At 52.9% G+C, this 21,228-nt stretch overlaps 5 protein-coding genes across 5 annotated transcripts in view; 2 read left to right on the forward strand and 3 right to left on the reverse strand.

Moving 5' to 3' along the window:
• Nucleotides 1-4,210, reverse strand: part of asic2 (acid-sensing (proton-gated) ion channel 2) — a 104,105-nt gene extending 99,895 nt beyond the window's left edge. The window contains exon 1 of the mRNA XM_068749612.1: nt 3,638-4,210. Within this exon, the coding sequence (XP_068605713.1) occupies nt 3,638-4,210 (573 nt within the window). The remainder of the gene's footprint in view (nt 1-3,637) is intronic.
• A 3,490-nt stretch (nt 4,211-7,700) lies between these two features.
• hrob (homologous recombination factor with OB-fold) lies at nt 7,701-12,595 on the reverse strand. The gene is made up of 11 exons (XM_068749662.1): nt 12,451-12,595; nt 11,540-11,635; nt 11,353-11,403; nt 9,940-10,794; nt 9,766-9,849; nt 9,523-9,657; nt 9,023-9,131; nt 8,659-8,744; nt 8,466-8,585; nt 8,179-8,386; nt 7,701-7,987 (listed from the first exon to the last, which is right to left on the reverse strand). Exons 2-11 carry the CDS (start codon nt 11,540-11,542, stop codon nt 7,932-7,934), a joined length of 1,707 nt encoding a protein of 568 aa, XP_068605763.1. The 5' UTR covers nt 11,543-11,635; nt 12,451-12,595; the 3' UTR covers nt 7,701-7,931.
• Nucleotides 12,596-12,615: 20 nt separating this feature from the next.
• asb16 (ankyrin repeat and SOCS box containing 16) lies at nt 12,616-14,682 on the forward strand. The gene is made up of 6 exons (XM_068749663.1): nt 12,616-12,934; nt 13,010-13,277; nt 13,376-13,784; nt 13,852-13,935; nt 14,047-14,157; nt 14,249-14,682. Exons 1-6 carry the CDS (start codon nt 12,631-12,633, stop codon nt 14,432-14,434), a joined length of 1,362 nt encoding a protein of 453 aa, XP_068605764.1. The 5' UTR covers nt 12,616-12,630; the 3' UTR covers nt 14,435-14,682.
• Nucleotides 14,683-15,207: 525 nt separating this feature from the next.
• Nucleotides 15,208-17,175, forward strand: tmub2 (transmembrane and ubiquitin-like domain containing 2). Its single transcript, XM_068749572.1, has 3 exons — nt 15,208-15,281; nt 15,726-16,291; nt 16,486-17,175. Exons 2-3 carry the CDS (start codon nt 15,741-15,743, stop codon nt 16,841-16,843), a joined length of 909 nt encoding a protein of 302 aa, XP_068605673.1. The 5' UTR covers nt 15,208-15,281; nt 15,726-15,740; the 3' UTR covers nt 16,844-17,175.
• Nucleotides 17,176-17,183: 8 nt separating this feature from the next.
• atxn7l3a (ataxin 7 like 3a) lies at nt 17,184-21,033 on the reverse strand. The gene is made up of 14 exons (XM_068749573.1): nt 20,868-21,033; nt 20,413-20,498; nt 20,229-20,329; nt 20,010-20,142; nt 19,749-19,920; nt 19,578-19,675; nt 19,478-19,500; nt 19,349-19,394; nt 19,170-19,213; nt 19,015-19,080; nt 18,893-18,936; nt 18,550-18,621; nt 18,136-18,269; nt 17,184-18,052 (listed from the first exon to the last, which is right to left on the reverse strand). Exons 3-14 carry the CDS (start codon nt 20,277-20,279, stop codon nt 17,802-17,804), a joined length of 1,134 nt encoding a protein of 377 aa, XP_068605674.1. The 5' UTR covers nt 20,280-20,329; nt 20,413-20,498; nt 20,868-21,033; the 3' UTR covers nt 17,184-17,801.
• Nucleotides 21,034-21,228: the final 195 nt, after the last annotated feature.

Genomic DNA, 21,228 nt, shown 5'->3' on the forward strand with positions numbered 1-21,228 from the left:
TTCCAGAGCACCGTTCCCTGGTCCTTCTTCCTTTCCTCTCCGGTTTGAGTGAAAATGGCTGTAAATTACTTCCTCATTAGCTCCCGATGACTTTTACTCGGCTTGGCCGAGACTCACGACCCATGAGAAACGAGGGAGGGGGGACTTGGCCGACAGCCGTCGCTGTGGAGCAGACCTGACACAAACCCAGGTGAGCGCCAACAGCTTGTCGTTGCATCCAAACAAAGCTCCGCCTCCCGTATCTCCGGTCGCCGCCCACTGCAGAGTGACAGGACGGAGGCGGCTGCAGCGATCCACATGTGGCATCCCAGGATGGAGCTCGGTTTCTCCTTGAATAATGCACGGGGAGGGGAACCAAAGGCAGCGGACCCAGAAGCGGAACGGAGAGCGAATCCCGACGAAGGCGAGGACTGACGGGAAGTCATCAGAATGGGACCGGAGAGATCAAAACCAAGTCAGACGGAATGAAGCGAGACGTTACTTTCCGCTGCTGCTAATTTATGTTTAATATGCAGACGATTACATTTTATGTTGGGAAGTTTCAATTCGATGAAATGTTTCGTCTTCATCAAGATGCAGAGCTGTAAGAGAGGTTTCGGCCCGGGTCAAATATTCATCCAAATGAGCTCTCAGAGGAAACTCCAACCAACACGGAAGGCCAGCGGTTTGGATTTATGCAGGACAGCACATCCGAGATCTGATATCCAACGCGTTTGTGCTGGTAACAAGGTTTGCTCTCCTGGAGGCAAGGTCTGGACAGATTGGAACGAGGGAGGAGAGCGGAGGACAGAATAATACGACTCCATGTTCATTCTCCTTCAGCTGCTCCTAACAACACAAACAAACATCAGCCGCTCCGTCGTTCGAGCAGGCTTTGCTTTATTTCTTCCGTGGTGCAGCTGCGAAGCAAAAAGGAAAAGCAATGAAACAAAAGAAAACTCTGCAAAGACCGGAACACGAGGCGTGTTTACGTTCAAATCTGACTCACTCTCCTCCGCGTGACTCCTTTCACACGTTTATTTTGTATTTTTATTATTGATGGCATTCGTGGCACCTTCATCGCGCCGGAAAGCCAGTTAACGAAAGCCGATTTGATCGAAACAAGCGCGCCCACGATGTGACGCGTAATGTTTAACTGCAAATCAATAAGAAGCGGCGACAGTTAAACGAATTTGAATTTGTTCTTTGAGCGAAGAACGATTTTTGTCTCCGGGGCGGCAGAACAAGCTAATCGCAAAACGATGACGTCGCTGAATCTTCAGTTGCTTATTTACAACATCGCCGCGCACGTATCCGGGTCACGCGTCTCTCTTTTGAGCAGAGCCCCCCCCATGTTTCATATTGATCAAGCCCAAAGAATTATTGATGCCGTTTCCATCAGAAATGATTTTAATTATCTGGCGCACACTAAACTACGAGAGAGGATGGATTCGGAGTCGGCTTGGCCTCAGCAGACAGAATAAAATACTTCCTCTCTCTCTCATTTCTTTGCTCCACCGATCAGAAAATATTTCCTGTGAAGCATCGTCCAGACTTGAGGCCAAATGTGATGTCATAGAAGGATCTGCACCTCCTTCAGGGAGGAGACGAGCAGCGTCGGCACACGCACGCACACACACACACACACACACACACACACACACACACACACGCAGAGTAAACACAGACTGCAAAGTATAAAGATACCCTCCAGCACTATGCCAAACACAAACACACACACACACACACACACACACACACACACACACACTCCATCTCTCCCTCTGGAGGCCATGATGAAGCGTCACACAGACAGGCTGCTGAGGTAATGGTCTCTACTCCTCACTCCTCCTCCAGCCTCCTCCTCCTCCTCCTCCTCCTCCTCTTTTGCTGGTGTGAATGCAAGACAACACAAATACGCAAATATTCACGTCCCGACTTCTCCCGTCTTTAGTCCGGCTCGCCGTGTCCATCACAGCGCTGTCACCGTGTCTCGCCGCTAGGCGACTAGGACAGCGAGACACAAAGAGCCGGAAAGTCCTCTTCATTCCCCGACCAGTCACAAATAGCACCGTGGAGGACGCCGTCACGCCGGCGCAGTTAACATGGAACCACCACTAAAACCCGAATGTGATGAATCCGGCCATCAAACTTTGAGAAACGAATCCGAAAGCGATTAAGAGCAATCAGTCGAGGAGCCAATGAGGGGAGGGCGGATAAGGAAGCGTGCTGACGATTACAATTGACTGGCCAATCACCGATCTTCAAAAAGCCAGACCTGCCGATACCGATTTGTTTCAATCCTATTTTATTGAACAACAAACAAAGCTTGTGCAACAGGTTACACTGCAGACCTGCTTTGAGCCTCTCGCCAGAAACAACGTGCACAGCTTTCACAAATAAAAGGAAAGGTTTGAGGTCGTTAATAAAACAACCCAAACCACCTATAAGGTGGTTTTGGGTTCTCTTTCTCGAACTGGCTGAAGCTCCTGCTTTGTCCCCCGGCTCTGCTTGAACGCCAGGACGCCGCGTGCCGCCTGAGATACGCCCTCTTTGTTTGGCGTCGCTGCTCATTTAGGAGGGACGGCGTCAGGTGGGCTGCAGACGTGCTCACGCGGCGCGTCATACAGCGTGTGCGTTCGAATCGCTTCCTTACTGTGCAGCTCGCTGCTCCGGTTCCATCACGCCGTCTACGGCGTCCCGACAGCCGTACCAGACACAGCCGGAGAAACCGTCGCGTGTTTGATTACACGCCACCGAGGCGGGACGGCGCTGCCGCTGCCCTCCGTTAATGGCAGCAGCGTTGACTCTCCGTAAAAGAGGCGGCGCTCATCACAGCCGATCGGATCCCGGGGGCGGCTGCGTGGCGCCCTTCGTGATGTGCACACATCGCAAAACAAAGAGCATCTCGTTAATGCAGATCTGTGCCGGCCGGGGACGGCGCGGAGCCTTAAACAGGAAGTCGGGATGCTCGTTAGCAAGCGCCCGCTACGCGACCCCGTGGTCAACATGTGAAGCCGTCGCAGAAAGAAATACGAATCCGGTTTCAGTGAGTTCCTGAGAAGCTGAATCCCGAAACTTTCTGGGGCTCTTGGTTTTCACGCTCAAAGCCGGTTCTGTTTGGATCCAGCTTCCTTCCGTTCGATCAAATATCAATCAATCAAATAGCCAAACACTGACTCTGAGGTATTCAACTCATCAGGCCGGGATGAAACGTCTGGCTCTTTGCTGTCCTTTCTCAACATTGATTAATTCATTGATGATGGGAGGAAAGAGCTCCTGGTACCGGTTCCTGTACCTCCCATTAGAGAACCCAACCAGAACAACTTGAGGGGGTCTGAGAATGCCCGCCAAGCGTCTCAAGCAAATCTACCCGCTTAGTGTTTGATCAAATACAAAGGAAATCATTCACACAAAACTCCATGCATGAACGTCAGGCGCCATAAACGCAGGAACTAGATCAGAAGGCAAAACGTTCCACGTCATTCTGCTCCATCAATCAAGAAAGTTCCATAACATTCCCTTGAATTTTCACTGGCAAAAGCATCCGTCTCTGGAAGCCCTCAATGCTGAGAACTTACACCTCGGGGCCCAGGACAGAGAAGGCCCTGACCCCTGACCCCCCCCATCCCAAACCGGAAGGAGCGCATGGACTCACGGTTTTGAAGTCGCCGTGGCTGCACTCCTGGCCCTGGTAGCGGCAGTACAGCATCATCTCCCGAAGGTCGTGGCCGACCCGCTCCACAAACTCCTCCATGCCGAAGGCTTCGGGCCGGTAGGCGCTGAAGTTGGACTTCTCCCGCAGGAAGGCCAGCACGTCGGGCTCGGCCAGGTGCGGCTGGGGGATCGCCAGGTGCACGTCGAGCAAGGCCAGCAGCTCGCCGGCGTGGTACAGGTCGTTGCGCGTGAGGCGGCTGAAGCGGTAGACGTTGAGGTTGCAAATGGTCACGGCCGGAAAGACCAGGCTGCCGGACACGACGGCGTCCAAGCTGGTCACGTGAGGGTAGGAGAGGAAGTAGGCCAGCCGCTCGGTGCTCTCCAGGGCCAGCAGTCCCAGGCAGGCCAGCAGAGCCGCCGCCCACAGGGCGCGGCGAACGCCGGGCGGCCCGTCGGGGAAGATGAAGCGCAGGCCGTGCAGCGTGCTGGCGTGAGCGAAGGCCTGCCAGGAGGTGGCGTGCAGGCCGGAGCTCTCCACGCTCGCCTGGCTGCCACAGCCCTCCTTAACATCCATCATCAGGCCGACGGCGCCTCAACCAGGGAGCCCCCGCCCCCCCCACCTGCAGAGACAAGAGAGGGAACGCCGATCAACGGGCAGATCGTCATCCCGTCGTCACACCGAACACGCTGACGAAACAGTCCGAGAGACGGAGGAGGAGGAGGAGGAAGACGCCCCCCCAACTTCCCTTCAGCTGAAAGTAGCCGCGGCTGCCAGCCTGCCCGTGGCGCCCGCACGACCTCGACACCCTCCTCACCCTCCTCATCCTCCCGGACGGTTTCATCTCATCGACACCGGAGAGAGGTGAGAATCACTTCAAGAGCCAATCAGAGCAGCCTCTGCGTGTTTAACGTCCCGCCTCATCTCCATTTACGCACACACACACACACACAAAGTAAACTCTGTCATGCATGAGTGGGCACGCAGGCTGACGCGCACGCACACGCGCACACGCGCACACACACACACACACACACACGCACACACTAACTAATGACAAGCCCAAGCACCTCTCTGGTTCAGCCTAGCGGGAAGACATTCTGCCGGCGCGAGTGTGTGTGTGTGTGTGTGTGTGTGTGTGTGAGAGTCTGAGAGCACACGTGTGTGTTTGCGAGAAAGAGCGAGGGAGAGAGGGAGAGAGCGAGAGAGCGAGCGACGTTGATGATCAGAACTGTTGGTTAGCCTCGCATCCCGGTCCGAACTCCTCCCGTTTTCCCGGATCCATCCGCTTTCCCTCCTCTTCCCAGCTCGTCTGTGGCGGCGGCGGCGAACAACAGCCGAGAGACGGCTCACGCTGGCAGAGAGAGAGAGAGAGAGAGGGGGGGGAGACAATGCTCTCCTCCCCTGCCTTCGCTCTTCACAGCCAGGTCTCTTCCTGAACGTCTTCTCCTCTTCCTCCCCCTCATTTGTCTCTCAGCCTTCAATGTTTCCACAGCTTGCCACTCTGTACCTGATGGAGGGATGGAAAGCAGGAGACAGACAGAGGAGAGAAAAAGAGTGATGGATGCTCGGAGGGGGGGAGGGGCGTCGAGGCAGAAGTGCAGACGGGGGAGATTGAAGGGAGGAGGATAAAAATAAGCGGGGGAAAGTAAAAACAAAAGCGACGTCGTGACATCACGTGTTTCATTTCTACATAGAAATTATCCTTAGGAATTTTACTATTTGACTTCATCTCATTGAAATTAAAGTTGTTCCTCTCACCCTCAGAGTTTTTCTCTCAAATGTAACTTACTTAATCAGAACCGTGAACTCTAGCTAGCTCCCCTGCTAGCTGGAGTTCACGCTACGCCAGGTCAGAAATGAACAAAATACTCCATTACAGTCGCGCCTAACTTCATTCACCGCCACACAAAATGTAAAAACGATTCTTTTTTGGCTTATTTGGTCTTTAACAATACAGTTTGTTTAAGCCGTAGCATCAAGCTAGCTGGTTTGAGTTACCTGCCGGCGGGGCCTGGCTGTCGATGTAGGACTGTACCATGAGCTCTGGCAGCACGGGGGGGATCAGGGGCTTCTTTGTATTCAGTGCCATTTAGCGTTTACATCGTTTCCCCCTACGCGTGTGGACTGATCTGATTAGCCGGGATATTTACCCTTGAGTCTTATCGTTAAGAAGAAGAATTTAGCTATTTAATTTACCTACCGGTACTTTCTTTTTTAATTGTCGGCTTTGCTGAATCATCTTTGTGCCTCGACTGTTTTAGACGTACTCAGATATTAGAATTAAAATCACACACATACAGAAACGAACAATAGTTCTATTCAAAATGGCCACGTCAATCACCGTAACCATTGATTAACCGTTAGCAGCTGAGATTCATCTACAATTAAGAAATCAGTAATTAATTGAACCAATAATCAGAGGAGGTAAAAAAAATTAAATTTGTTTGAAAAATTCAAGCTCATTCACATACTGGGGATTTAATTCGATAGGCAGTTGATGAGTACCGCTGATGAAGTGATCAAAATGTAATGGGCAAGCCGTCCGCTCATAAAAATGTCTTTATGGTTGTAAGATGGTCTGAAGTGAGACGTGCAGATTAATGAAGTAGCGTTTAAAAAAAGGTTTCCACCTGTCTCTGACCAAAGATAAGACGAAGAAAAGTATATTTTGTAATGCCCTTCTTATCTGGTGAAAATCAAGCAAATAGTTTAATCAGATTGTATTTTATTGGACGACTAAGTATTCCTGTGGGCTGAGAAAATCCTCCTATTTCTGAAGATAATTAAACCATTTAAGATTCTCTTTCAACAGCTGCAAAACTCATCATCCAGGACTTCAAGCAGGAATCCTTTTCCGCACCAATGAAGCCAAAAACACATGATTTCATAGGTTACGCGCCGCTGCTAACAAACAAAAAATCAGTCCTTGAAGTGTTTACATCCACCCGAACCTGTCGTTAAACTCTTCGACCAAACCTGGATTCAACAGCGTGAAGCAATAATTAACATGAATCCCCAATTTCCTTTTTCTGTTTCCTGGTTTTGATGGCTATAAAGTTATTTTAATTACCTTCTGCATTCTTATGCACAAGAGGAAATGTTTCTTCGATCACTTTTGAGATTAGTCAGTTGGTTGAAACGCCCTCTCTCCCGTCAGTCGTCTCAAGCAGCTGCTGGATCTTCTGGTTTCTTAACTTAATTAACCAAATCTCCCCTTTTTTGCCACAGAGGTAATGAGCGCAGTTTTACATGGATTAAATGGTCTCCAGAGTCCAAAATAAAACTTCATGCTTTAGTGATCTCCTCTCTGTCATCCATCCGGGCAATTTTCTGTCTAACAAGGCGGGGGCCTCGTTAGCCTCGCCGTATTCTTTCCTCCTTTTCATTTGCAAGGCCTTACCGCTAAAATCGTCCCAGAGGACTCGGACTTGACAGGTCTTTACATCAGAAATGATTAAGTTCTCTTTCCTTCCGGGTCTGTAAATCACGGACTCAGATATTTCCTTGGTCCCAACGTCTTTTGACTTCCCCCCCCCCCCCCCCACACTCACACAATGTGCGAGACTAATTATACTCTCACACCATCTTTATGGATTATGAAAAATAATAAGCTGACAGGGAGATAATTAGGACGTTGCTCAGAATGGGCGCGGCCGATTATCACCTCTAGCGGGAGATGATTGGGCAATGAAGGGCAAATTAGCCCCAGACCGCGAGCGATAGCTGCAGGAAGCGAGGTCGTCTTCTGGGGGTCTTAATTGGCTGATGTTCCGATAAAGGGGCGGAGGAACTCATCTTTGCACACTTACATAGATTATTTCAAAGAGGCTCATTCTGGGCGAGGCAGTTTCCGTCCAATTAAGTTCATCAGCTGTCTTAATGGGGTGTCGGGTGTCTGCACGCCGCCATTAGCCTGTGAACACGCTAATAGCGTCCGCACCTGGGCCTCCCTCGGGAGCGTCGGGCGCTGCCCTCTGAACCGTTGACCCCTCTCCACGTGGAACGAGTTTTATTTCAAACGTTTCAGCATTCCGGTTTAAAAACGGCCACGAATTCAGGATGCGCAACCCAACTTTTTATTTGGATGGAATCTTATCGGTTACGTCACGTACGATTAGTGAGCCGCGAAGAAAAGTGCGATGATAACGACGGACAGGTTGGCTTCGAGTGACATCATCAGTGTAGCGTAGCGTAGCATCGACACAGTAACGGCAAATTAACCCAGATAAACAACATCCAAGGCCTCCGTCCTGTGGAGGCGAGAGAAACAGTTCGCCGGCGTCGGAGCGCCGCGTCAGAAGCTGTAGGTGTCGTCCGGTAACGCCCCCAGGAGTTCGTCCAGGCCGGCGTCTGCACAGCGGAAACAAACGCTCGACATCAAACACCCAAGAAACCGCGGCGTAAATGGATTACAGGCGTGTAGAAATCTACAGCCGTGCTTTTCTGCCACGAAAAACCCACCGTGGTCACGAATCACTAAAAACTAATCTGCGCACAGCTAACCAGAGCTAGCATTAGCATGTTCAACGGAGGGCCCCCACCTGACTCCCAGCTGGAGTGCTGCGGTGATGGATCCTGGAGGCTTCCGCCGGGGCCAGCTTTAGCGCCTCTCGAGGGGTCCTCCCCTTCCTCCGTGCATCTCACCCCGACTTGCCCCTCATCATCCTCTTCGTCAAACACCAGCTGCATCTGAGACACCGGCTCCCGGAGGCCACGAGGAGGCCGAGGAGGCGACGTCAGCATCAGCTCCTGGATGGAAAAGGAGAAACGAGGCTTTGAAGGAACGGCTGACAGATGGAATGTAAAAAAAATAAAAAGCGTCGCTCACCGAGACGAGCGGCGGGAGCCGCGCGGTCAGGCAGACGCCATCGGGGGCGTAGATCCTCAGCAGGTTGTTCGGCGTCACGTTGAGGTAATGGTTCCTATGGGAGGGGGAGAACACGCCCACCTGAGGACGCAGGCGGCGCAAAGTAAACCGCTATCCGTTCGGTTCCAGCCGAAGGTCGCTGCACACGTCTTACTTGTTTGAGCAGGAGCACGGCTCCCACCTTCAGCTCCTCCGCCCGGTCCTCCAGGAGCTGCCGATGCACCGTTCCCTGGATCTCCCCTTTGGTCCACCGGACAAAGGGACACGGAGCGATTAGCGGGACAGGATTCCTGCATTTCGGTTCCCAAACGCAGCAAACGGCCTCCCAAGAATTCTTTTATCGTGGGCCTTGGCAGAATAATCTAAACCGATGACATCATCGACTGGTCGATGGTAATGTAACACCAAGGCGCTGATTGTGGCCACGCCCCCCTATGCGCCATCCCCCACTCTGCGCTTAGATGGCGTTGAAACGCGAGACAAGCGGCTCCGCCTCCTCTTTCATCATCGTCCGCTACCTGTCGGGTCTTTAAACACGGCCTTGGCGTCGGCGGTTGTGTCGACGATGCTCTTCAGGACGACGGCCATGTTGGGGACTTTGTTTTTGGCCAGCTGTTTCAGCGCCGCCTGTCGCCATGGAAACAAACATGAGGTTAATGACCCGACATGCCGTCACCGTCCATCCAATCATTCATTCTTAGCTCGACAATAATTCCTTCATCAACGCCGACAATCTGAAGTATGTCCACGACGTTTGCGTTCCAATGTAGGCGCCGCGATTCCATCACAGCGACTGGTGAGTCATTATTCTGTCTCTGAAGGCGCCGTCGTTTGTTCCGATTAAACAACAAGAGCTCAGGAAGCCGGACCCGGCCGGGTCTGATGGAGGATTAAACACGAAACGGGGCCCGACATGAATAAAAGAAGGAGTTCTTACAACACTTGAATGAAGTGGGGCTTTAAGACACGTCCACCTCCACTCGCCATCCTGTCAGCCCCCCCCAAAAAAAAGGCCCACCTTTCGAAGCACCATGACGACGCTGTAAGAGTGCAAGAAACACGAGGGGTTCCGCTCGTCCAATCCCATGTCTGTCCTCATCGCCGTCCAGGCGTCGCCGCAGAAGTCGTCTTCCTCGGCCTGCGAGCCGGAACCCTTTAAATCGAGTCAAACAGAAGTCAACGGGCTGAGGGGGGCGGGGCTTCAGTTCAAGCCATGATATCTTCCTCGCGTTTGTGCCGATCCGTCTCCGTGTTTTATTACCTGGCTCGGCAAACGGGCCACGGCGCCGTGAGCCGGAGTCACGGGAGCAGAAACCACGATTTCATCCAGGTTCCGACCCGACGGCTGAGAGAGACGGGATAAATATCGTTACTCGGAAACGCGCGGGAAAAACACAGAAGCGTCGCTAGAGACGAGGCGACGGAAGACGAGAACCTGCTCTGGCAGGAGTCCGGCGGGACCGGGGAAGCGCCGGGTCCTGGTCCGGCAAGGCTCGGATCGAGCTCGCTTCCTGGGAAGCTTATTGGAGGCGGACACCAGCTGGACCAGGCGGTTGGTGAGGACCGGCGTGTTGAGGCCGGCGGAGCGCGGTGCCGGGGAGATTGTCTCAAAGAGGCTGCGAGCCTGAGGGGACGGTCCCGGAGTCCTGGAGACTCTCTGCGGGACGTGGGGCCTGTTTAGAGTCACGGAAAAGGGGCTGGGGGCAGAAAAGACATGCCTCTGTGGTGGGGGGGGCAGGAAAGGAGCGGGGCGAGTCCAAGGAGGAGGGTTATTACTGGACGAGGCGGTCTGATCCCGCCTCAGCGCCGTCCCTCCACAGGTGAGGGGGCGCAGCGTATTGGCTGAAGGTGGAGGCGGGGCCGGAGGCGGAGCCCGGAGCGGCGGCCCCATCCGACCCTCACACTCGTCCAGGTCTTCCAGGTCAACATCCCAGTCATCAAAGTCGTCCTGAGCCACGCCGGGTTTCACCGGCTCCCGCGCCTCAGCACGCTCCGCCGCTGACTTGGGGGGCGGGCTTCCCGGCACCGGAGGACGGAGGGAGCGAGGACGAGCCGAGGGGATCTGCCTCAATCCCGGAGAAACCGTTTGTCCGCCGGCAGCGTGCGAGCCGCTCCTCCTCGCTGTGCCGCTCCACGAGGCAGCCGATATCTCGCCAGTTGGCTGGAGGCGGTCCTTCTCCGGCTCGCCGCGAGCAGCCGAGGAGGCCCGCAGAGCGCACGGTGACGCGGCAGCTGCCGCATTGGCCGGTCCGGACGCCGAGTGGACGGCCCAGTCTGTCCCCAACAGGTCCTGGTTCAGACGGACGGACACAGAGACACACAATTCATCCCTGAATCAGATCAACATCTAATTCCAGCAGTGTGAACAGACCGATCCTGTGTGCAGCAGCTAGCCCGGGCAGCTAACATCAAGCAGGTGTGCAGCAGCTAGCCCGGGCAGCTAACATCAAGCAGGTGTGCAGCAGCTAGCCCGGGCAGCTAACATCAAGCAGGTGTGCAGCAGCTAGCCCGGACAGCTAACATCAAGCAGGTGTGCAGCAGCTAGCCCGGGCAGCTAACACCAAGCAGGTGTGCAGCAGCTAGCCCGGACAGCTAACATCAAGCAGGTGTGCAGCAGCTAGCCCGGGCAGCTAACACCAAGCAGGTGTGCAGCAGCTAGCCCGGACAGCTAACATCAAGCAGGTGTGCAGCAGCTAGCCCGGACAGCTAACATCAAGCAGGTGTGCAGCAGCTAGCCCGGACAGCTAACATCAAACAGGTGTGCAGCAGCTAGCCCGGACAGCTAACATCAAGCAGGTGTGCAGCAGCTAGCCCGGACAGCTAACATCAAACAGGTGTGTTCAGTCACCTCATCATCAAACTCCTCTCCGATGCTGAACAACCCGCTTAGCTTGCAAGTCTGAAACAGAGATAACAGCATCCATTAAAAGTCAATGCGAGCTAAAAGATGAAACTTGACAAAGACGTCATCAACTCGCGTCACCGAGTCCCAGAGGGAGTCGGCGCGTTAGCATGTTAGCTTAGCGTCCACTCACCATCGTCGCGAGATATCACGATGACAACCGAACTGCATCGCTTCAGGCAGGAAGCCCGAACTCGCTGAGTCTTCAAAGGCCATTCGACCACAACGTCTAAATATAATAAGTTGTTTTTATTTAATTCAATAACAGCTTTAATTAACAACAAGCGCTGCTCTCCGGCCGGCTAAAAACTTCCGCTGCTTGTTCGGTGCCGCGCCGCCACGCTCAAATCGACGTAATGACGCAAGAACGTGTTCCTTTTTGTTTTACAAAGAGTAACAAAGCAGAGCGAGATCATTCACCTCCCCATTACAGTACATCCGTTTATAAACGGAATCGGATCGTACTGGATTATGAAAAGAAAAGAAAAACTGTTGCTAGAGAGGGAGAAATTAGATAATGTTTTAAATGGCATAAAACTAATGAACACAACGTAACCATTAATCATGTTCTCTGTTCTTGTTCATAATGCATTTCTAGAAAATCAATGTTTTTGAGTTGGGCCTGCATTAAATCATCTGATTTAGGATTTTTCAAGACTAATATATACAGAAGAAGAAATGCTTTTAGATAAGGATGCAAATGGCTGGTATTCCTGCATCCTCCTTTCTTTCAGAAGGGTCAGATGCGTTTGGACTAAGATGTTACACAAACACGGTTTCCAACGACACATTGTCCAGCATCCGTGACTCATCTTGACATTTCTGGGCTCTTTGGCTGTTATTGAGGACACCTTTACCGGTACGGTAACCCCACCTGCTGGAGGATTTGGGCAATGCTAGTGTCACCTTTCATTCTGCTCTATTAATAACTCGAGCTGAAATTGTTTTTCAGCATTCAGTCTCGCGGCTGTCGTCTGTTCTGGAGTTCTTTATTTAGTATTTGACTTAAAACTGATTAAAAACTCATTTAAAGTTAGATTTCACCGTTTTTCCAGCGACGGGAGAGGAACCGCTCGCCTGTGGACCCGTTCCCTGAATAGTTCTGCTCAGAGCTCGGGATAGTTCTCCGCGCCGCCATTCCGGGTCAGGTGTAAAAGGGAACATCTGTGACGCTGTCTTCTTTCCTATCTCTAAGGTCAAAGGTCAAAGGACACGTTTCCGTTCATGTCGAACTCGCGGCGCTCTCTGAGACTGGAGCAGGACTTTCGGGAGTGGGAGGATGCTCGCCAAGCGTTGGCTCACAGGAGATCGATGGCCAGGGCCCCGCTGCCCCGGGCCCCCCCCAGGCAGCGGCCCCTGCAGGAGGTACGGGCCCCCCCGCCTCAGATCCGGTGCAGAGACACGGCCGTGCACAACACCTTCATGTGCGGGGACATGAAAGGCGTGTACGCGGTGCTGAGGGAGCCCGGGATGGTCAACGCGCTGATGGAGACGGTGCACGAGGAGATGGCGTGGACTCCAGAGATGGGTACGACGATGACGATGATGATGATGACGATGATGATGCACAGCTTCCGTCTGAGAGCCCATCTCACCCATCTAGGCCTGTGGACGCTGAGCTCCACGGTGAAGCACAGCTCGCCGTTGCGTCTGGCCGCCGGCAGCGGACACGCGGGATGCGTGGAGGAGCTGCTGTTCCGCGGCGCCGAGGTGAACGACGACCCGGGAGGACGCGCCGCCCTCCACGACGCCTGCGTGGGCGGACACGCGGCCTGCGTCCAGCTGCTGCTTCGTCAAGGGGCGGATCCAGACCTGCTGTCCGAAGATGGAAGCGCTCCTCTTCACCTCTGCGCGTCTTCCCAGTCGCTCCGGTGAGTCGTAAAGATTCGGCGTTGCTCCTCCGTGCCGCCGCTGAGGTGTTTGCTTGTTGTGTGTGTGTGTGTGTGTGCGTGCGTGTTCCCTGCTCCAGGTGCGCTGAGGCGCTTTTGGAGGGCGGGGCAGAGGTCAACGTGAGGACGCGGGAGTCCAGGCTCACGCCCCTGCACGTGGCCTCGCGGCGGGGCCTGGAGGCGCACGCCGAGCTCTTCCTCAGACACGGCGCCGACGTGTCGGCCACGAGCCGGGAGGGCGAGACCCCCCTGAACGCCGCGTGCGCCGGCGCCGAGAGCCCCCCCGAGGCCGGGCGGTACCTACGCGTGATCCAAACGCTGCTGGATGCGGGGGCCAACCCCAGAACTGCAGGTCGGAAGCGGCACACCCCGCTGCACAACGCCTGCGGGAACTGCAGCCACCGGATCGTGGACGTCCTCCTGCAGCACGGGGCCGAGGCGGACGCGGTGAACTGCGTGGGATGCACGCCGATGGACTGTCTGCTGCAGGTAAACCAGCTGCAGCCACGCAGGTGAACCAGCAAAGATGTTGAAGGCTTCCCGTTTGTCCTTCCAGGTGGTTGAAGACTTCCTGGAGCAGCAGCCTGAAGCTGTAGCGCGATCTCTGCTGAACCACGGAACGAAGCCGGTCCCGCCAAAGGTTGGAGGTTGACCCGTTAACGGGGCGGAATTCAGCGTGATTTAAAATAAATAAATAAATAAATAAATCTGTAAACACATGAATCAAAATCATTTCCTTCCCTCTGTCCAGAACTTAAAGCAGTGCGCCCTCTCCCCCACCACCTTGGAGGTGATGCTGAACTGCTATCCTTCAATCCCTCGCTGTGATTGGCTGGATTCTCTGTCGTCTGAGACGCGTGAGGTGAGCTTTCTGCAGAGCTGGGTCGTGTCTTTCCTTTTTTGCCAGCCCGGTTCTGAAGCTTTCGTCGTGTCTTTGGGCCCGGTCCCCTCAGGATCAGCCGAGGTTCTTGGACCTGGTGATCCAGCGTAGGAGTCAGCCTCGGTCCCTGCAGCATCTCTGCCGATGCGCTTTGCGCCTCCACCTCAGCGCCCGATGCCACTCAGCAGTCGGTAAACTGGGCCTTCCCAGCTTCCTGAGGAATTACCTGCTGCTGTTCAACGACGGGGCGCTCCGATGAAGTCACGCATTTCATTGTATGAAGCCTTATTTTATTTAAACCGGACCTTGTCCTTTTAATGATGGTCTGTTATTAGAATGTATTTAGACTCTCATTTCTGTTAGAAAAAATAAAATAAATAAACCTTACGTTCTGTTGAATTATTTTTTATTTGCCACTCATTTATTTTTAATTTTTTGTCGTTTGTGTTGGTTGATGATACTTTACAATCCTAGCACCTTAGTTATTCCATAAAACTTCAGTCACGTGACCCCTTGTATTAAAAAAGATCCTGTAATAGAACATGAAGAAAACCAATAAATAAATAAGTGAATGCAAGACAATGAATTTTCTTTTAATAGTAATACTCCTCTAAATTTACGCAACAAAAAAAGAAAGAAATTCCATTGAAATGTATTTCTTGAAAATCAATCTAATTTCGGTGACGCCATGACCCGCCTTCCTCTTCCTCTGATTGTCCAATTATGGTTTGAGTTCATATACTGTAACCAATCATAACACCTCATATCTCAACCTAACTACCAAACAAACAAAAGAAATGGCCAATAAGAGGCAGAGGTGGGCGGGTACTTTATTTACGAAAGAATTGTCCCAAAGAACACGGGTATTTTAAGAAACGTCTACTTTGGTGGATATTTAAAAAAAATTAAAATAAGTAAAACGCTGTTGATAAACGGAGTTTTCAGCTTCCGTGTCACGTGGTAATTTTCCCGAGCAGGCGTTGTCAACAGACAGAAGCCGTGCCCCCCCCGCGATGACGTCACGTTGCCTCTGTTTATGATGTTGCTGTTAAGCAGCAGCTGCTGCTAGCTAGCATCCAAACATGCTGTGAATTTACCATTAGCAGGTAAGACGATGTGATCTCCACGACACTCAATGAAGATACGCCGAATTTAATTTTTAAAACTGTTGTCGAAAAAGATAAAATTAACAACGCAGCCACGTAAACAGTCGGAGGTTGCGCATTAGCTAGCAAAGCAGAGTAGCAGCAAAGCTAGCATAGCTCGCTAGCATCGGCGTAAATAGCAGTATAACTCAAGAGCACGCAATATTTAGTAAGATTATAGCCGCTAATTTGTCTAAACAGCTGACCTTTTTAGTATAATTACGATAAAAGCTTTTAATAGTCCGACTTTGGGCTCAGCTAACGGGTCAGACTCTTCTAACCTCATTCAAGGCCCGCTGCTCGTCACCTATTGATCACGTGAATGACCGGGGCACCTTAACGTGGCTAATAAACATGTGATGTGATTAGATAGCATCATGTAGCGATGTGACCACTTGCCTGCAGGCTTGGAGGACAGAGATGGCGGTGTTGGACGGGATGGAGGACGCGGTGACCGCAGCCGGCGGCGTGCTGTTCCTGACCCTGGCCCTGGTCTTGGCCTGGCTGTCGACCCACGTGGCAGACCGGGGAGACCACATACTGGGCACCATCCTCACCGTGGGCACCCAGGCCTCCCTGTTCAGACTGGGAGACCACGACAGCTACGGTGCCGGATCTCCGAGCGCGGACGCCCCCGTACGGCAAACCCCTCCACCATCGCAGGAGAACAAACCGGACGACGGCGAGCCGGGGGCTGAGACGGGAGACGGGGAGGGAGCCGAGGGGGTCGGGACGGATCTGCTGGACATACAGAGCAAGCAACGGCAGGCCGGGAGGGTCCACACTTCAGACGAGGAAGACGACGTAGTCGATGAGGAGGAGCTGGAGGACGAAGATAAGAAGATCTTAAATCCCACCCCCCCCGCCGGCGCCACTGCGGCCACCTGCATGTCTGTTCGCCTGAAGTTTTTAAATGACACGGAGGAGGTTGCTGTTGTGGATCCGCGAGACACAGTGGGAGGGCTGAAAAGGTCGGTAAAACAAACGCACCCTAACACAAATCAGATTGCATGCTGGGAAGTAAAAAGGTCCTCGACACAAAACGCCTTTCTCGAGTCCTGGGGACTGGTTTCTGTGTGGTTGCCAGGCAACCAGCCGTAGCTGAATTTAGACGACCACCCAGGACGTCTCCCTCCTCTCTCTAATCCGCTTCTCCCTCCTCCAGGAAATTCTTCTCCGGCCAGGAGCATCAAATCAAGCTGATCTACCGCGGGCGGCTGCTGCAGGATCCCGAGCGGACTCTGTCGTCGCTGAACGTCACGCACCACAGCGTGATCCACTGCCACGTCTCCCAGCCCCCGCACCAGCCCGCCCCCGAGGACGGGGCCTCTGGGGGAGTCCAGGCCGCCGGCGCGGCCGTCAGCACCGGCAGCCTGGTGGTGCCCGTGTTCGTGGTGGTGCTGGCGGTGGTTTGGTACTTCCGCATCAACTACAGGCAGTTCTTCACCGCGCCGGCGACCGTCTCCCTCGTCGGAGTCACCGTGTTCTTCAGCTTTCTGATCTTCGGGATGCACCGCCGCTGAAAGCGAGCGAGCCCGACAACACGACGCGAGCGGGAGGCGTCCGGAAACGAAGGGCTGTCGATTTCACGGCCGATTGTTTTCCTGCAGCACGCGTGTGAGAATAATTCGTCTTTTAACCGTAGATGAAGAGTTGTGCTCTTTCCTGATTATCGTTCTGGTGGATCTGATCTCACGGACTTTACAGCCGCTCGACTGTGGCTATGTAGAAACCGCTGCTTTAACTCACGGCGAGGCGTTAGAGACGCTCTGTGTTGTAAATATATTGTATTTTGTGTAAATAAAATAAAGATCCGGCTGCAGCGACGTCTCAGATTAAAGCATTTCAAACCGAAGCTGGTTTCCGTTCCTGCCTCCGAGCGGGATCGTGTTTATTTACATACGAAGCAGACTTGCTGCTGCACACGTGACCAGATATTTATTTTAAACGCACACATCACAAAACTTGAGCTGACGGGAGCGTTTGTTTACTGCAGGCCTCGAGACAAAACGTAAAAAATATCAATCCCAGGTATTAAATTAAGAGAAAAATAAATGGACGTGCTTTACGGACGGCATGAAAATTAACCGCCCCCCCCCCCCACCCCCACAAACAAACACGGCCCAGCATCATATACACAAATCTGCATTTACACACACACACACACACACACACACACATCACTGGCCGCAATGAAAGAAAGTTAAACACGTAAATATTTAAAATGTTGCACATCTCTCAAGAGAAACATTCTAGGATGCATAGTTTTGTAGATGGAAGTATTGAACGCGCACACGCACACACACACACACACACGCACAACTGTGCAACACGATGCTAGAATTAAAAAGCCACCCACACACCTCCCTGCTCTTCATCATCCTCGTCTTCTGTTTGCTGTGAAAGTCTTTTCAATTGTCACCTGTGGCCGTAGATACAAAAGGCGGGACATGTGAGAAGAGGCGGGGTCAGGGGGTCAGGCTAGTTTAGGTCGTCATAGATACTGGAGATGGAAGCCGCTGAGAGTTTGGGCCTCTTTTTTTTGGTCAATAAGCTGATATTCATCTGAGAGCTGCTGCTGCTGCCTCCTCCGATCAATGCTCCTGCACCACCTCCTCCTCCAGCCAGTCCTCCTCCTCCTCCTCCTCCTCCTCCTCCTCCTCCTCCTCCATTCAAACCAACAGACATCTTCTTCTTCTTCTTGGGCCTCCTGGAGTCCGAGTGGTTGGTGCCTGCGAGGACAGAAAACGCATCCATGGACATTCTGCGCAGAGACTCTGAACGCGTCTCTCGCTCTGATTGGTCGCTTCCTCACTGGCTTTGGACGAGGCCGAGTCAGCGGGGGAGACCTCGGGGGAGTCCTCCCACTGCAGGCGGCTCGTCGGGGTCTGCCCGTCCGGAGGGTCGAAGCTGTTCTCCAGAGCGGCGCCGGCGTCGGGGAGCGGCGGCCTGTGGCGAGGGAAACCCAGAGAACACGGCTCACGTTACCGCCGTCCTGCACGAAATGCAGTTGATCCGGGTGTTAATCTGGATTATCCGCCGCCGTCGCGTTATCCTCCTAAAATATCGGTTCACAAATATTTCACCTTTTTAATAAAAGAATCTGATCAGGATTACAACGCAGCGTGAAACGCGACGCAGCATGAAACTGGAAGCCGGTTTCAAAAGCCAACGCCTGCAGCACTCATTCACTCCTGGGTGGGGTGAGGGTGGGGGAGGGGAGACTCACGCGGACGGACCCAGGAGGAACACCCTGACGCCCCTCCTCTGCTCGTCCGTGTGCTGGGGGCACCGCTGAGACCTGGTGGGACACAAGGTGGCGTTACACTTCCCCAACGGATCTCCCAGGGCGCACAGCGTCAGGTACGGCCCCGCCCACATCCAGCCACAGGGAGGGCGGTGGGGAGAGGAGGGGGGGAGGGACACAATCAGCCACCAATCAGAACAGCAACGCCGCGGTCCGATTGAAATATCTCCGCGTGCGGTTTTCGCTTCCGACCCCCGAAACGAAGGCGCGAGTTTCCACCGGTGTTCCCGAGTTAAACAGGAAGCGATAGATAATCAATAATCACCTGGTGCACATCTTCTTGGTGTGCTCGGAGATCACGCCACAATGCTGTAGAAACAAACGTCTTTCACCATGGAGGTCGTTTTACTTACATCAACAACAGAAAGACAAAAGGAAGTCGCTCACGGTTGTTAGAAGCGACCGGACTTCTTCCGGGCCCAGAGTCTCGTAGTTGATGCCGGAATTGTAGAACTGGAATCAAGAACAGACCCAGAAATATTCTCTCTGCTTCACACAAGTCGCTTTTTGCAGGGAAGGAAGACAAAAAGAGGATTTGTCACCTTGTACGGCTCTGAAGCGCCGCCGGCCCCGCCCCCGAGCTCACCTGGAAGGAAATCAAAGCATTTAAAGATTCTTCTGATCACGAAGCTAATCAGCTAATATCAGCTAATAGTTCCTTTGTGCTAAATGAAGCGTTTCAGCCACACACACACACACACACACCTAAACGACGACTCACCGTTTTTGTGCTTCACAGATTTAGATCTTCTCGGGGAGTTCTGATTCTACACCGAGAAAACAACTCGGGTTAGATTAGACGACGTAAAAAAAGCAACCCGTAAAACAAAGAGAAAGAAAAGCAACGTACCTTATCTGACTTTTTCTTCTTGGCTGCAACGTCGGGATAATTTGTTTTATTAAGCGGACTCAAGCTCAACCTGCCCCCGACCGTTCTATCATTCGATTACCTTTCTTCTCCGCCCCGTACGACCAGTCGTTGTCGTTGACGTCGTCGTTGTCTTCCTGGTCGCTCTCCGATTTGCTCGTGTTGTTATTGCTGGCCAGTCTGCAAAAAACAAAAACAGAAGCGTTTAGACGCTCGTCACCGTGGCGACCGGATGACCTCGGCTGACCCCGACCTGCGGTTGGCGATGCGGCTGCTGTTGCGTCCCATGCCGAGACACTTCTCCAGGTGGGGGGCGAAGCGGGACGCCGCTATCAGCCTCTTACAGTTCGGGCACTCGCACTCTTTGTTTTTCCACTGATTGTACACCTGACCGAATATGTCCACGCCCGGCTGGTCCACGATTTCTGGAGCAGAAATAAAAAGGAGATCGCGGAAGTGCAACGCCGGCGGAGACAAAGGAACCGAGGACAAACGGGAACCTGGCGGCACCCACCGAACTCCTTCGTGCTCTCTTGGTCCATTTCGTCCAGGAAGAAGCAGCCCTGCTTCACGGCGCGATGGACCTCGAAGCAGAGACCCAAGGAGGCGTCGTCCACCAACTCGGAGTAAACGTCGTGGACCAAGGCCTTGAGCGAGGGACAGGAAGCAGACGGAGACAAAGATCAAAGACACGAGCGCCCGTCAGACGCAGGAAGCGCCGCCAGCCGCTCACCTCCAGCTTAGCGTTGTCCGGTCCTGACAGGGGCATGGCCTCCATTTTCATTTGAAAATCTGTGTGGGGAATCTCGGCAGCGATGCGAAGAGATGCTGGACCTGCGGACGAGAAACAAAACGCACGTCACGGACGGTGGGGGGGGCTCCAAGCGATGAATCCGACAGGCTGCAATGAGTCCTACTTCTGGGGCGGTTAGCGACACTCGTTGCAGACGCGTCTTCATTCTGCGGAAGAGGAAGTGAACGGGTCGGTCGGTGTCAGGTTGAACTGCAGGTTCAATGAAGACACCGCCATTTGTTATTTGGAAATTCTCAGTTTGTGTCGTAAAAGCAGGAATAATTGTTACTGTCAATGCTACGCTTTAGAATTCATGCTACATCCGTTGTAGTTGTAGCAAAGCATGCTATCAACACTGTGAACGTCACATTAATAAGCAATAGACAAGTCAGTTTAACGCTAACAAGAAGCTAACAGCGCCAGCAGAACGGAAACGCAGCTGTTAGCAAAACATTAGCGTTTGTTAAATGGTGCTAAGCTACTGCTAACGTAAAGAAGAACCGTCAACTGATGTGAAATGCTAATTTACGACACAGATTAAATTTCACCAGATTAAAAAAAAAAGTGGTTTCCTCTTACCCTGTCATACTGACCACCCCAGCGGTCTCTGACAGCGCGGTGACCGGGCCGTTCCCCCGAGAAACACGTTAGCGAAGGCCCCGCCGCGCCGCCGTCTTCATCCGGTCGGCGCCGGTAAAAAACAAAAGCCTCGTTCAATCCGGGAGTTGGTGCAGGTGTGGATATAATCCACGACACGGGTCCTCTTGGGCGCCGAGGAGGCCGACGACAAAAAAAACAAGCAAATAAAATCAACTTCCGGTTTCACCCATAAAAATAAAAGCCGCCCATTCAAGAATAATAATAATAATAAAAAGACCAGCAAAGAAAACCCGTGAATGGTTTGATCTCACAAGGAAATAATTGGTCCCCACAAGACTTC

Source organism: Brachionichthys hirsutus, chromosome 16 (genome assembly GCF_040956055.1).
Source record: "Brachionichthys hirsutus isolate HB-005 chromosome 16, CSIRO-AGI_Bhir_v1, whole genome shotgun sequence".
In the NCBI taxonomy this organism is placed as follows: Eukaryota; Metazoa; Chordata; class Actinopteri; order Lophiiformes; family Brachionichthyidae; genus Brachionichthys; species Brachionichthys hirsutus.